This window comes from Babylonia areolata, chromosome 12 (genome assembly GCF_041734735.1).
Source record: "Babylonia areolata isolate BAREFJ2019XMU chromosome 12, ASM4173473v1, whole genome shotgun sequence".
NCBI lineage: Eukaryota > Metazoa > Mollusca > Gastropoda > Neogastropoda > Buccinidae > Babylonia > Babylonia areolata.
The window spans coordinates 18609466-18624742 of record NC_134887.1 but is presented as its reverse complement, the minus strand read 5'-3'; the positions used below and the strand labels follow the sequence as shown (position 1 = coordinate 18624742).

Here is a 15277-nt window from a genome sequence, read left to right as displayed (position 1 = left end):
AAGCCCACTCATGCACACAATTGAATCTTGGAGTTGCAGCCAATGAACAACAAAAAACAAAAAAAACTTCTACATTCTGATCACACCAGCTACTGAGGAAAAAAGAGAGACATCTCGACATGACAAAGGAAGGGAGAAAAGGTGTGTTTGCACCACACCCTCTTTTTTTTTTTTTTTTTTTACTTAAAAAAAATTAATCTCAGATAAGAGGCAACTTGCACACATTCAAGTACAGATTTCCCACAAGTATTTTTCTTTTGGTGTACCACTGCATGGTGTATGTGGTATTGGAATGATGATGTGTGACTGTTGATTGTATCTCTAGGTCCTTTTATAAGGATCAATTTCAACTGCTCATCAAGAGAGTACACACACACGCACACACACAGTGACACACACACGCAGAGCACAACACACACAGTCATATTTTAATTGTATCAGGGAAAGTGAGCAATGCGCCCTGTTGTACTCTAACATCACTAACCCCCCACCCCACCCCTGCCCCTCCCTCTTCCACCTGACCCAACCCACTCCTTCCCCCCTCCCTTCCCCCTACCCCCTCCTACACAAGCCAGTCTGCACAAAGCTGACAGTACAGACACTGTGAGTGTGAGAGCACAGCTCTACAATACAGTCCCTGGAGACAGCCCTGCACTGCACAAGGAAAATCCTGAGAAGTATTGACATGGTTCAACCCCCGCCCCCCCTCTCATTTCATCCCCATGGAGAAATAAAATGTTGGGAATATCAACACAACTAACCTATCTTGATGACAATAACCCTTCAGAGTCACAAAGTTCCATTTTCAACTCTTTTTTTTATTTCTTTTTAAATCCTCCTCCACGGTTAGCACCCTCCCAAGTTAATGTTCTCCCCTTCAAAAAGTTTAAAAAATGCATGCATTCTAAGCTTTACTTAATTAAATGATGAAACAATACCAGTAACGTCATCTGCCACCCACACTGCAAGATCAAGATAATCCAGGAGCCAAATGAAATGCAAAGTCAAAAGTTAATATGGATGCAATTCTGACATTCTCATTCATTTGAAAATGATTCTTAACTGCTCTATTCCCCTGCGTTAAAGAAAATCTCAAAATTCTTATTTTGAAGGGGTAGGATGAGGGGTATTTCATAATGTCCATGAAAATCATTTTGTGATGAAGAGAACAAAAGGAGTTGATCTGCAGACACAGTGAGAGTGTGCAAAAATATTTCCATAAAATGGTCAGAAAAAACAAACAACAAGCAGACAAATGCTGCGGAATCTTGTCTCAAGCAATTCTGCAATTCTCACCAGCTGTTAACTCCACCTCAGAGTCTTTCCAGACAACTCTAAACAAGGAGTAAAAATGTTTAAGCACTGTGAACAGAAATGGCCACCAGAAATCGCAAGCTTGATACATCCCCACCCCTCAAGGATGGAACGGCCATTGATTGCAATCAGCCACAGTTACTTTCCTTGTAAAGGTCTTCAAGAGTAAGCTAAACATTGTTTGGAGTTAAGATTTTAATTGTTTGGTCCCTCTTTAATCTTTTATAAGACTTTTAGCTTTCTCTGAAATCACCAAATTTTCCTGGTACAGAGCTTGTCTACTTTCAGTTTCATTATCTGGGTTGCACTAAATCTGGCTGCAAAGACTAAAAGAATGGATTAATAGCTGGTGAGAATGACTACAACAGAATCTCTGCGGGAGATTACTTTGCTTTGATTTTGTTTTTTGTTCTTCTTAAAGTGCTGGGGAGAGTCAGGACACATCACTTTCAAAGAAACATACTACTGGACTACTAAGTGCCAGTCAATTAACACTTAAAAAATATATATTGTGTAATTTTTTTCTGATAAAGAATCACTTAAAAAGACAAATAAAGAAAAGAAAGAAAGAAAAGACAGGCTACCATTCACAAAGTAACCTGACTGGTTTCACTAGCAATGATTTGAATGTTCTGACTTTTGTGTGGCACACAACCTATTTTGAGAATACATGTACTTCATGTTGAAATAATTATGTCTGTATCAGGTAAAGGCAGTTACATGTGGGTTTCCTTTTATAACTTTCTACTTTTGTTTTATCCCAAGGTCACAATAAGTCAACAAATGAATTCTGCACTTACAGTTTGTTTCTTTCATACAAATCTCTTGAGTCCATCAACTGAAGGGAAAAAAATAACCCTTGATTTTCACAGTTTAAGCATTTATTGCTGGCCAGAACTATGATAACATAATGGTGCAGACAGGCAGGATGAGATTATTCATGGTCCGATATGTCATGTGAATTCCAGTGAGTGTGACTGACATTTCACAAATTATTCCCGGGTTAAAAAATCACCAGGGGCCCTTTTGTTTGCGACACTGTCGTGTGATTATGAAGGTCAGGAAAAGCATCGGAACACAGGCCAGGAATATTTTGAAGGTGAAGGCTGAGCAACATGGCAAGCCAAGTTGTTCTACGCAGCATTATTCATGAAGAAGGGCGGATGGATGCGTGGTATGATCGTAAGACTGCTGCTGAGAGTAAATCTTTCAACAGCAAGGAAGGGGCCTCTAGTCGCGGCAGAGTAATGGACATGACGATTGTGGCCGTGGCGTGATGATGATGATGATGAAGCAGAAGGGGCCGACAAGGGAAACAAAGCTAACAAAACTGATCTATAAATTATCAATTACTGACCCTCACCTCACAGTCACTGCATTAATTTTTAATTTTTCAAAGGACTGCACAGACTTGTGGTGTGAGAATGGTGACACTTTTTTTTCCCCTTCTTTTGTTTTAAGCTGACGGGAAGTGCTCTTCGTAACTTTCAAGTATAAAAAAAAGAAGGTTTTATGGTCTTATGACTTTTACTTAGTATTTTTCTTATTTGCTTCTTTATCAACCCAGTTTTAGACTCTTTTGGTTTCTAATTATTTATCTATTCACCTTTATTGTTTACCACAGTTCTCTTGATTGCTGGGACATGAGAAAAATGCATTATTCACAATAGAGTAATTATTCAAATTACATTCTTCTCAAAGTCCGCCCAAAAAATTACAAGTAATATTCTATTTAATATTCTTTAAAATTCTGTATCTATGCATTTGCATATACAATTACACACACACACACACACACACAGAGTTCAGCTTGCATCATTGTTTGTTTCAATGCCAGCAGTTACGTACCTTCTTGCCCAAGTATTTCAATGAGAAGAATAATTCTGCAGATGATTTTTGTAAAGTTATTTCTGACGAGGTTCTTATGGTCGAACTTTCACAGGCATTTGTCCATAGCCCTATTTCTACATTCCTTTACTGCACTTAAGAATTGTGTTAATGGTTTCTGATTATTATCATTATTATTATTGAACTGTTACTGTTAAACGTAATTGCATGTTAATTGTATATTTTATGGTAGTTTTCTAGTTTACCTTTTTTTCTGTTTTCCTCTTCCTTTATTTGTTTATTTATCATCATTATTGTCTTTTTATTTTATTTCAATTTATTGGGGGGTTTTCTTCTCAAGGCCTGACTAAGTGTGTTGGGTTACGCTGCTGGTCAGGCATCTGCTTGGCAGTGTAGCATGTTATATGGATTTGTCCGAACGGAGTGACGCCTCCTTGAGCTGCTGATACGGATACTGATACTCGAATCACATTCTTCTCCAAGTCCAGCCTAAAAATTACAAGTGATAAAATATTTAATATTCTTTAAAATTCTGTACCTATGCATTTGCATATGGTGTTACACACACACACACACACAACCACTAAAGTGTTAATTTGTATATGCAAAACCCCCTTACAAATAATATATCTATATACCACAAATAATGCTAAACAATTTATGGATTATTAACTTATTTCTCATACATTGTCTTTTTCCAAACAGTGTCAGTTGAAAATGCATAATGATGTCCATAAAAAGAGAAAATCCAAATCCAAATCCATATGCCTTTTTAAATTTTCATCTCATCCAGTCATGCTGTTCATTAAAATGTCACTACAATATATCAATAAGCAAGCACTTAAAGGCTGATCTGCTGAGAGTGTGTGAGTCACTTGCTAAATAAACTGCATGAGTCACTTGATTTTAAATAAGTATCATGAGTCACTTGTTTAAAACTAACATTACTAAGAAACGATTACAACACACACACACACACACTTTCTTTTTTATATTTTTTTATACAAATTTCTTAATCAATTCACCCCCTCCCCCTCCCTTGATCAAATAAAGCCTGGTGTTTTGAAAGGACCTTAAAATGTGTGTTTTGACTTAATTATTGATAATAAAAGTATTAATCAAATGATTTCCAGTCATATGATTTGCTAGTAATGAATAAAGGCAAGATCAAGATTACGCAATTATAATCATACTGAAATAATATCACTAAATAAAATACAGTAGATGTGTTCCATCAATTTCAGGGACAGAACTAGTTCTTTCCCTCACATACACTGATACAGGCACACATTGTGCACACATTTGCCCACTCATTTAACATACTTTATCTCTCCCCCACCCCACCCTCTCCCAGCTCCCATATCTCTCTCTCTCTCTCTCTCGCTCTATGATCTATCTCTCTTTCACAGTAAGACCTGGTGAACAATGGGAAATACACTTTGCTATTGTACTACCTTCACCACTGATTCAATGACTGCACTGTTTCTGCCACAATAGTGAACACACACACACATATATTCATCTATTTATTCATATATATATGGTAACAGACTCAGAGCCCAATAGTTTAACAAATATCTAAACAGGTTGTGCTGTCTGATTTTTGAAAAAAAAAGACAGACACAAAGACAGGGAGAGACTCAGAGTGTAAAGAAATTTGTATTTCTCTTTTTATCACAACAGATTTCTCTGTGTGAAATTCAGGCTACTCTCCCCAGGGAGAGCGTGTCGCTACCCTACAGCGCAACCCATTTTTTGTATTTTTTCCTGCATGCAGTTTTACTTATTTTTCCTATCAAAGTGGATTTTTCGACAGAATTTTGCCAGGAACAACCCTTTTGCTGCCGTGGGTTCTTTAACGTGCGCTAAGTGCATGCTGCACATGGGAACTTGGTTTGTCGTCTCATCTGAATGACTGGGACTGGGAGACAGGAGCAGTGTGTGTGCATGTCTGTGTGTGTGAGAGAGACAGAGAGAGGGAGAGAGAGAGGGAAATCGAAAAAGAAAGAGAGAAGGTTTATTCAGTAATTGGCCATAGCCCCTCATGAATAAGTGTCAGAGAGTAAACATTTAAAAAAAAAGAAAAGAAAAAAAAAAGTACAATATTTCATCCTAAACAACACCATGAAAGAGACAGTAACTTGGCAAGAGAGACAAAAAGAGAGACAGAAAGAGGCTAATATGGGAGTGGAAGTCATAGCAGTAGACTTGTTGAGTGGGAATAGGGAGGTATCCAAGAAAAAAATATTTGAGTATAACAAAGCTGTTTGTATTTCTGTATACGTAAGACTTGCATATTGTGTATGACAGAGAAATGTTTAACTCCTTATCTTCAACACCAAATATCATATGTGTGTGTGTGTGTGTGTGTGTGTGTGTGTGTGTTACAAGTACAGGTAACACTGGGGATATGTGTGAGTCACTTAGTGATCTGGATCCACACTGCATGTTTAGTGATCATCATTTCTAGTTCTACATTTCTAACCATCTCACTGCAAAGAAAAAGAAAGACCAAACTTCACAAAAAATATGGTTGTGACGAACAATAATACAATACTGAACACACACACAGAATGACGCACACACACACACAGTGACACACACACACATTATAGTTGTTACAGTTGTTTGATGTTAGTGTTTCCTTCTATATGCCTATGTCTCCCCTTTTAATGTTTTATTTTTTCCCAATGCTCTGTATCTTTCCCCACCACACACACACATGCACACACACGCGCACACACACACCATTCTTCACCCTCTGCCCAATACTGTTCCCACCACCACCCCTAATATCACTTAAAGTGGAAGAGAGAGACACACACACACACACGCTCTCTCTCTCTCTCTGACGCGCACACACACACCATTTATACTAAATTATAGACACATGTTATGTTTTTTATGTACACATGCTGTCAAAACAATTACAAACACACACACATTCTTTCACAGTTTCAGTAGCTCAAGGACTCGAAGGAGGCGTCACTGCGTTCGGACAAATCCATATACGCTACACCACATCTGCCAAGCAGATGCCTGACCAGCAGCGTAACCCATCGCGCTTAGTCAGGCCTTGTCTTTCACAACACACACACACACACACAGATACACAAACACAAACATTTCACAATCTATCACTAAATAATCCACTGACTTTAGTATGACAAGAAGTCAACTGTATATTATATACACAATATGGGGATAAGCATTCTCAACATTCGTCTAATATCACTTACAGTGAAAAGACAAACTAAAGAACGAACGAACGAATTCTCAACAACAGTGAATGAACATATACAGAAGCTCTGATCTTGTGTGGATTATTTATCCTCAACAAACTATTGTGACTGTTAGTATTCTTGTCTGCCATCTAACCACCCTGCGGATATTTTACATGTAAATTAATTATAAACATAAAAAATGAGGTTACTGTTGTGTTCTCAGCAGGAACAATGACTAGTCTACAGCTTCCTGATAGAGACAATGTGATAAGGTCATGGGACAAATCTCTGTGTGTGTGAGTGTGTGTGTGTGTGTGCATGCGTGTGTGTGGGGGTGGGGAGGGAGTGTGGTTGTCCGTATCTAACAGTCAGTCAGACCAATTCTTATATCAACACACATTTCATCATTTGGCTGTTTCATACCCCCCCCCCCCCATCTGCCCCCCCTCCCCCCCCATGAAGTAACGCTGAACCGCACATAGACACACATGCATATATATATATGCCTACAGAAAGCAGGCAAACAGCCTTGCTCAACCACCAACACATTCCCTAATATTTTTCCTTCCTTGTCCAATATGAAGACTTGAAAAACATGAAACTGAAGACAAGACACAAACGCATTCATTCCCTGGTGTTACAGTCTCATTTGAACAAAGGCTAGTTGAAAGGGCGGAGATAAGGAAACATGAGACACAGATGCAACTGGTGATGGGTCAGGGGAGAGGGAAGTGTGAACCCAAATACCAACTACAATTAGAACAAGACTGAGCCTTGAAAGGAAACAGGGACTGAGACAACCACAAAGAGCGGGCATAAAAATATATTTGTCATGTATACACTGAGTAGACTGGTTGACAGAGGTGCTAAGAAAGCAGTCTAGCTAAAACCAATTAAGTGAATGAAGGTTTGAGTGAAAAACAACAACTAACAGCTAACGACTTAGCCGGTTTGCAACCACATGTGCACATACATGTGTGTTTCGTTCCCACACACTAGGACGCAGGTAGGTTGAGGGAAGAGAGGAGATAAACAAATGACTTTTCAGATATTGAACAGTGTGTGTGCATACATGGGTGGAAGTGTGTGTACAAGTGAAGAGTTTGATACACATGCACAATTTATGACCAGAGATTTTCACAAAATGAATAACCTGATTCCAAACACCGAAAGACACAGCAGTGACAGATCTGTATCCGACTGACCTTAGAGCACTCAGTGTGACCAAAGTACACTCACCCTGGGTAGCCATTCTGAAGAGCTGGGCAATGTCAAAGCCATAGCGGAAAAACTCGACAGGTGGAAAGCTGGCACCGTTTGTATGCTTCACAGGACCCATCTTCTTCCCCGGCTCTCCTCTGCCACGCCCCTTTCGATCAACACACTTCCCTCTTCTATCAACTGACCGGCTTTACCAGCAAGCCCTTCATCACACACCCGCTCACCTTGGTCTCGCTCTCTCAGTATCTGATTCCCATCGATTTATCTCTACATACTTCTCTGACACTACACATGTATCTGCTTTGGCGAACTCTCATCTGAAATGACACACCAAAGTCTCCAAACGCTTGACAAAGTGTCAAGGCAGCCGACTGAACGGCGGAAATGGCGTGGAAAAGCCGAAACACACCCGCCGGATGGTCGTGTTGTTCCTGAACCGTTTCTGATAAAAACGGAGATCAGGTTTGGCCGAACTTACATTCTTATTCTTACGTCGGCCGGCACTGTTTGTGTTGTAACTCTTTAATAGCTTTAATCTGTTCCGTGACTGACAACTACTGTCAATGTGCACGGGTCCGCCGCTGTCTTTTCAGAAGCAGACGACGCTGATCACTTCACTCTCGGTCGAATTGAATGCTTCCATTAGATTCTTGTGAAGCGACAACTAAAATGCACAGATCTATGTTTCTGGTGGGAACATCTTTTCTAGTTTATTCTTTTCCCATGCTTACAACAATAGCGCTCAGCATACCAGGTTGGTTCAGCACAAGCTAAATTTATGGATTTCTCATTCTGACGAAGCGGTTTCGAGGCGAGGCGAGGGTGGAACGAGAAGAGCTCGAGTGGGACATGCCATAGTAAACCACCTCGCAAACCTCGGAAGCCACACTACTGAGTCCGTTACAAATAGTGGGAGGGCTGTCACAGTACAATCGTGATGCAGTCGGCAGCAGGCTTGTTCCCAAGTCAGTGCGACTGTTGCGACTGACAGACACACTCTGCTGTCAGGTAGTTTTAGATAATGGCAGTCTTCTTCACTGTCACTGTGCCACACGCTGCGCACAGTTCGAGACTGGTCGTCACCTGCGGCGGGACAAAAGGTCTGCGGTATGATTTATGCGTGCGCTCACTGGCCACTTCGATTCCGCAGGACCCTGCTAATTTACCTGCTAACAGCTTCTGTTTTTAGTTAATTTTGATTGTTACACGCCATGCACATCTGAAGTCTACTTTAGCCCCGGACAGGTCAAAAGACCCACAATGACTCTGCCGTCTTTGGTTCGCCGACTACACTAAGGTCGTCCATTATCGATTCGTCCCCGAGATAACTGGAATGTGCACCGTTGACAGCCTTGAGCGCAAGCTGACGTCAGTGACACACGCAGAATCCACAACCAACACAACCTCACGTGTGTGAGAAACATTCACCACGCTCTTTTGACACAGCTGTGAAAACACGAAACACCGGTACTGTTCATCCCAGATACAAAAGGTCAAGCCATACAAAGGGTTACCGGTTCTGTTCATGCCATGCAAACCACATCTACACCTATCTATTTGTGATATGCTTCCAATGTGTGTGTGTGTGTGTGTGTGTACACACACACACACACACACATGTATATACATATATATATATATATATATATGTGTGTGTGTGTGTGTGTGTGTGTTTCTATCACTCTAAGGATGAATGAGGCCAGACCACACTTAGGAGATGATTGGGTGCCTGTGCTCAACACCCCAGTTGCTACAGCACCATTCTGTTGCGAGTTCAGTCCCCGTGCATCCATACTAAAAATTAACTTATTCCCTCTGCCAGCCTTCTGGTGGTGTCAGAGTAGTATTAAATTTCCTTCAACCCATTACCACCAGAGGTAGGTGGTGTCAACAATAAACCAGAATGAAACTTTAAACTGGTCCTGACATTATTTGCACATAAAATAAAAATGTCTTTCAGGCAACAGCCGCTGCAGAACAGCACCACCCACCTACCCAATCCCCACTATTTAATCAAAACCTGATAGAGGATACTCACATTGTCACAAAGGAAGTCTGAAACAAGTGAAAGAAATGAACAAAAGTCCCAACAAACTCCACTGTCAGATTCGCTAATCGTTAGTAAACAAGTTGTGTTTCATTACAAGATCTACCTAAAAAATTATCACTCAATCAGTCAATGTCAGGCTAAAAGACCACAGATTTTGAAAAAAAGTAAACACAAAAAAGTGTACCAAGTAAACTGCACAGTGTACCTTAGGATGCAAATATATATTACTTCTGCCCATGAGTTAATTTCTAGGTATAAACTGCATGTAACACAGCCATCATTTATTGCTCACCCAAATAATTGCAGGTGAATTTACCTCTGCCGTCAAGCCATACCTTTCACACACCAGACCTTTCCCCAGACAGAAACAGAGAAAAGTAGTGAGTTGGGGTATGGGAGATGTTCGCACCACTGTCAATTTCTTAATTTTGAAGTGTAGCACTGAAGTCTTAGTGATTACATCAATGAAGGTAGGCCTACTGTTTCGTGCCTCTCAAATCACTCTCACACACAAAAGATGACTTATATCCTTTCTTCTCACTTGGTGTAAATGAAGGAAGGATACTTTGGTGTGTGGCATCACAAAAAAACAGTAGAACGGGAATGCCAAAATGAAACGCAAAACGGGAATGAAAAAGTCACAAAAACAGCCATTTCCATCAACGGGATGGCACAAAGCTATGTGGCCTTCCTTTCTCTCTCCAAAATGTAATCCTGAATAAAATAAATGAAACCAATTGCCCTTGTTCAAATCTAATCCTGCAATATCCATAACTTTGACTTTCTTGGTGCAAGACTAGCTCTTACACACACAACCAATGGCTGCTTCTTTAGTGTTGTCGACAGCGCACCGTTTTGCAATTCCAGTTAGCTTTAACTATTTCATATGAAATGAAATACCAAACTATTTTTTCTAAACAAAGTTGCACACACTACATACTTTGTACATGAGCATCTTAAAGATTAAAATAATACACTTTGTGAGTTTGTCACACACATTAATTTTTACACTATAGCCAAAAACCAAAAAAGGAAATAAGTTTTTAATTTGAAGACTTCTGAAATGAAATACAACAAAGACTTTTTAATTATATAATTGTGTGTGCATGTGAGTATACATTATCTACAAGCAATTAAATTCAAAATAAAGTAATCTAAAAAAAAAACCACCTTTACTGGTGGTTGTTCTGGTGTGTGTGCGTGAGTGTTTATGAGTGTGCGTATAACTTCACATGATACAGAACTATACAGAATGATTTGAGATGAAAAAGTGAAATGTCAGTAAACAAAGTACAGTCATGTTGCACTATCTGGAAAAACAATATAAAGTGTTCAGAGTTAAACTGTCAAGAGCTTAAAACTTGCACGGCATACTTACAATGTTTTCTGCCTGAAGCCAAACTTCTAGTCATGAAGTCTATTTATGAAATGTTAAGATATATTAACACATCTCCTATCCTTGGTCAGAGACTAAGCTCTAAGCACTTTACAAACATGGAGTCATTTGCACATCAGGCTGCCTACCTGGCTAGAACCGACTGAGAGCTGCCTTGGGATGCTCATCATTTATTTCCTGTGTCATTCAGTCTGGTTTCAGTCACACACACACACACACACATACACACACACACACAAGACAAAGACAACTGTCTGGAAAATGAGGAAAAAAATTTTCCATGAGGAAAAAACACCTTAATTTGTGATTGGTAATTCCACAGTGGAATCATCCAGACTGAAAGTTAAATTTTTATGGAGCTAATCATAACATTCATGGAAAATGAAAAACCATTATGGTGCTGGTATTGGTTTTTCCATGCTTGGTGATCAAGCACTGTAAACTTAACTGATACCCTGATGGCATCTCTGGTCTCACAATGTCCTGCAAAAAGTAAGTTCCACTGTTCCATTTTTTTTTTTTGCTTTAAGCCACTGAAACATGCTCCAATTCTAACTCTAACTCAAACATATCCACAGCAGACGCAGCTTTTCTTCTTCTTCTGCTGCATTCTTCTGCGGTATTGGTATATATATATATATATATATATATATATATATATATATATATATATATATATATATATCACTCAAATGTTCAGTCATTAATACAAGTGTGATTTTATGTGTTTGCTTTTACCCTGCTGTGTTGGTAACCACACTCCATTTTTTGTGTGTGCAAGCTGGGTTCATTCCATTTCCACAATCCTCCATACCCTTAAAATTCGTTATGGAATCCTAATAATATGCCCATTGGATTTTCTGTATGATTGTATATATGAATCAGGCGGTGAAGGCACTAACGGATCTGCACATGTATGGTCCTGAGAAATCTGAAACATCAGTTCAGTTCAGTTACTCAAGGAGGCGTCACAGCGTTCAGACAAATCCAGAAATACATATGCTACACCACATCTGCTGAGCAGATGCCTGACTGACAGTGTAACCCAACGCGCTTTGTCAGGTCTCGAGCGGGAGCAGGAGTGCAGGGGTGTGGGTGTGGGGTCATCAAACTAATGAACTGAAACATCACCAACCTTAATAATCTTAATAATCAACTGTGCTGTTGTGATGTGAACCACCGACCAAACAGACCCACAAGCCCCTAACTCTGTAATCACTTAACTGTCATGTCTGTTGCTGCTTGTTGGATGGTTTACAATAACATGGTGCAGAGGCTCTTGATTCAACATAGCTGAAATGATTCAACATAGTTGAAATACACAAAGACCGTCCTGTTTTTCAACATTATTCACAGAAACATACCTCTGCACGAACTCCTGTATTAAGCAAACGCATAAACACCATTTTAACTTTTATGTCGAAAAGCTTCTTGCGTCAAAAACACTCCCCATCACCATATATTTTAGACTTGAAGCTCTCAATCACACTATACAGTTCATGTCAAAACAACACAGTGGTCATATTCTCTTAAAACTCGGTCAAGGGGGGGCAGGTTAGTCAATTTCCTGTTGTGCAGGAAACGTGGCTGCATGCAGCTGTCAAGCTTTGTTACAATGTGAAAAACGGTCTGTTTAACAGGACTCCTCAATGTTGACTATAGTGGCCAACAGCAGTGCACCGTCTTGTTGACTAACATCACCTGTAATGGCAAAAGAGGGAGTGTTAAAAATATCATAACCTTACCTTTGTTTGTCTTCTTCTGTCTCTGTCTCTTCTTGTCCCATGTGTCTCCATCTGTCTCTGCTTTTGTTTGACAGGGATCCTGGGAAGAGATCTTCATCAAGGAACTGACCGATTCCCCGACTTTGTTCAGCAAGTCTTTCCCAGTGCCGAAAGGCGGTGAAAGAGACAAACCTGACAAGGCACCCCCACGGTCTGGAGAATATCTAGGCTGGGCAGAGAAACTGCCCAGTGAGAAGTTCACTGATTCATCTACGTTGCTAATCTTGGTGCTGGCAGAGGTGGCTGTGTTGCTACGAAGGCTGGAAATCGTTTTGCCCTCTGCCAGGTACTTGGAAGACCTGGTGAAATTAATCGACGAGGCACTGGAGGCAGGACGGGAGGATTCCATCGTTCTCCATGAGTTCCTACCAGTGTAAAGTGAAGAGCGGATGCCATCATCACTGTCCTCGTCATCGTAATAGCACGGATGTTGCTCAGAGTTGAATGTTTTCATCTCCACAGCATCTTCCCCATCCAATTGAGGAAGGTCGTACTCCCGTGTGCTTGACGCATCACTGCGAGGGGACTCAATGGACTCGTCGTCATGCTCCACGGGCACCTCTTCGTCATAGTCTGGGTTGTAGGAATGACTCACCACCACCAGGTCCCTCAACCTCGGCACTTCAGTCCTCTCCTCTTCCATCTCTCCCACATCATTTTCCTTGCGCACAAGTGAGTAAGGGCAGATGCTCTCTACATGGTCTTTCTCCTCCATTTCCAAAGTATCGTCTGACGACAAGCTGGCATGCCGCCCTGTCTTCGTGGAAGAGGGCAAGCCGGAGTCATCATCTTTCACTCCAGAAACCAAGAACCTGTGACTGGAAGCACTGGTGCTGAAGTCCAATTTCGTCACCAGAGAGGAGACTTGACCATCCGCTTCATCGCTGTGATCACGGAGTACCTCCTGTCCATTGGTGCTCATGGCCAAGATTGGGGAGGGGGATGGGCGGCCACGGGCCAGACTATAGTCTCGAGCATTTAACACCAGCTCGTTGAACTCGTCTTCAGGGAGGTCAGCGATAACTCGCGCTTGTTCCTTGATTTTCTCCACCTGCCATAAAGAGAACAAATATATCTGCAGATTAATAACCGAAATGATCTGAGCGCCAAGTCTGGTCCATCAACCCCAATTATGTGCCTTGAATTTTGTTTCCATGGAAAGCGCAATAGAAATAAACTATTATAGTATAATATTATCATCATCATCGTAACACAAACAAAATAAACAAGCAGACCAAAAAATTATATCACAATCCAGAACTATTTGGTTTGTTCTTTTTGAAACAGATGACCATAATATCTATTCAGGTTACACAACAAGCATCAGCTATCATTACATCAGAGTGAAAGCAATCCACTGTGCATCAAACTTTCTGAAACAAACATTTTTTTTTCAAAAGGCAAACAAAGTATTTATATAAGAGCAACAAAAGCAAAATTGTCTTATCATGAAGAAAAAGTTCATAAGCAGCCAAATTCCCTTTGCTGATTTGATTTTTACTGTGTGTATTTCATAGTGTGTATCTCATTTGCAAAATGCCTTCAATAACATTCCCACTCAATCTTGCCAGTAATGAACATGAAGTTGTGACATGGCATTTTCAATCTTTAATGTCATTCCAGGAGTAATCAGAAAAACAATCAAACACATACAAATACTTTCCAATCTTTATTAAAATTAACCATTAAAACAAAAAAATAATAATAACGATAGAATGTGAAAATACAAAAGAGATTTATAACACAAACTGCCATCAGTATTCTGGGAAAATGGCATCAGATGGGTTAAATGCCAAACAAGGGAACAAGAAGTTCACATTGACATTCACCCAATGAGTTGTTTGCAAATGTATGTCTCACGACCCAGCTCAATAAGGTCACTCAATATAACACAAGCAGCCTTCACTGCTGTGCTCCCAACACAGAAATCATTCAACTGTGCAATGGCAAGGGTGACATGTTTTTTCCTTGTTTCATGCTGGAACTGTTTCTTTGTGATACAACTGTAACAAACGAATCAGAGAGACACTGCCTCTTTCTGTGTCTCTCCATTGTCAAATCTGAGAAAAGTGTCTAAAAAAATAATCTAAACTGAATGGTAAGGTAAATCATATATGATAATGATCAGAAAAGTTCCAACTTTTCACACTAGAAATTTAATAAAAAGACACAAGTGTACAGCACCATCATATCTTTTTTAGCTTCACCACAGTGTCAAAGTCACAGATGTAATTTTAATTTCAAAACGGTATTTCAAATATTTCTTTTAAAGAAGAAGCGTATCATAAACAAAACTGCACAATACACAGTGTCTGAATGAGTGTGCATTACTGAGTAATGTGGAATCAAATATTACATGACTGCACTTTTGAGTATTAACTTACAAGTCATTCACCAAGGCTATGAATAAATTCCAGAGACTTCTCTTGAAGTTAATATT

The 15277-nt window shown here is 40.0% G+C and overlaps 1 protein-coding gene across 1 annotated transcript in view; it reads right to left on the bottom strand.

Annotated features, from left to right (window-relative positions):
* The window catches only part of LOC143287851 (uncharacterized), a 56930-nt gene that overhangs the window by 37790 nt on the left and 3863 nt on the right, over positions 1–15277 (bottom strand). The window contains exon 2 of the mRNA XM_076596089.1: positions 12799–13888. Coding sequence (XP_076452204.1) covers positions 12799–13888 — 1090 coding nt within the window. The remainder of the gene's footprint in view (positions 1–12798; positions 13889–15277) is intronic.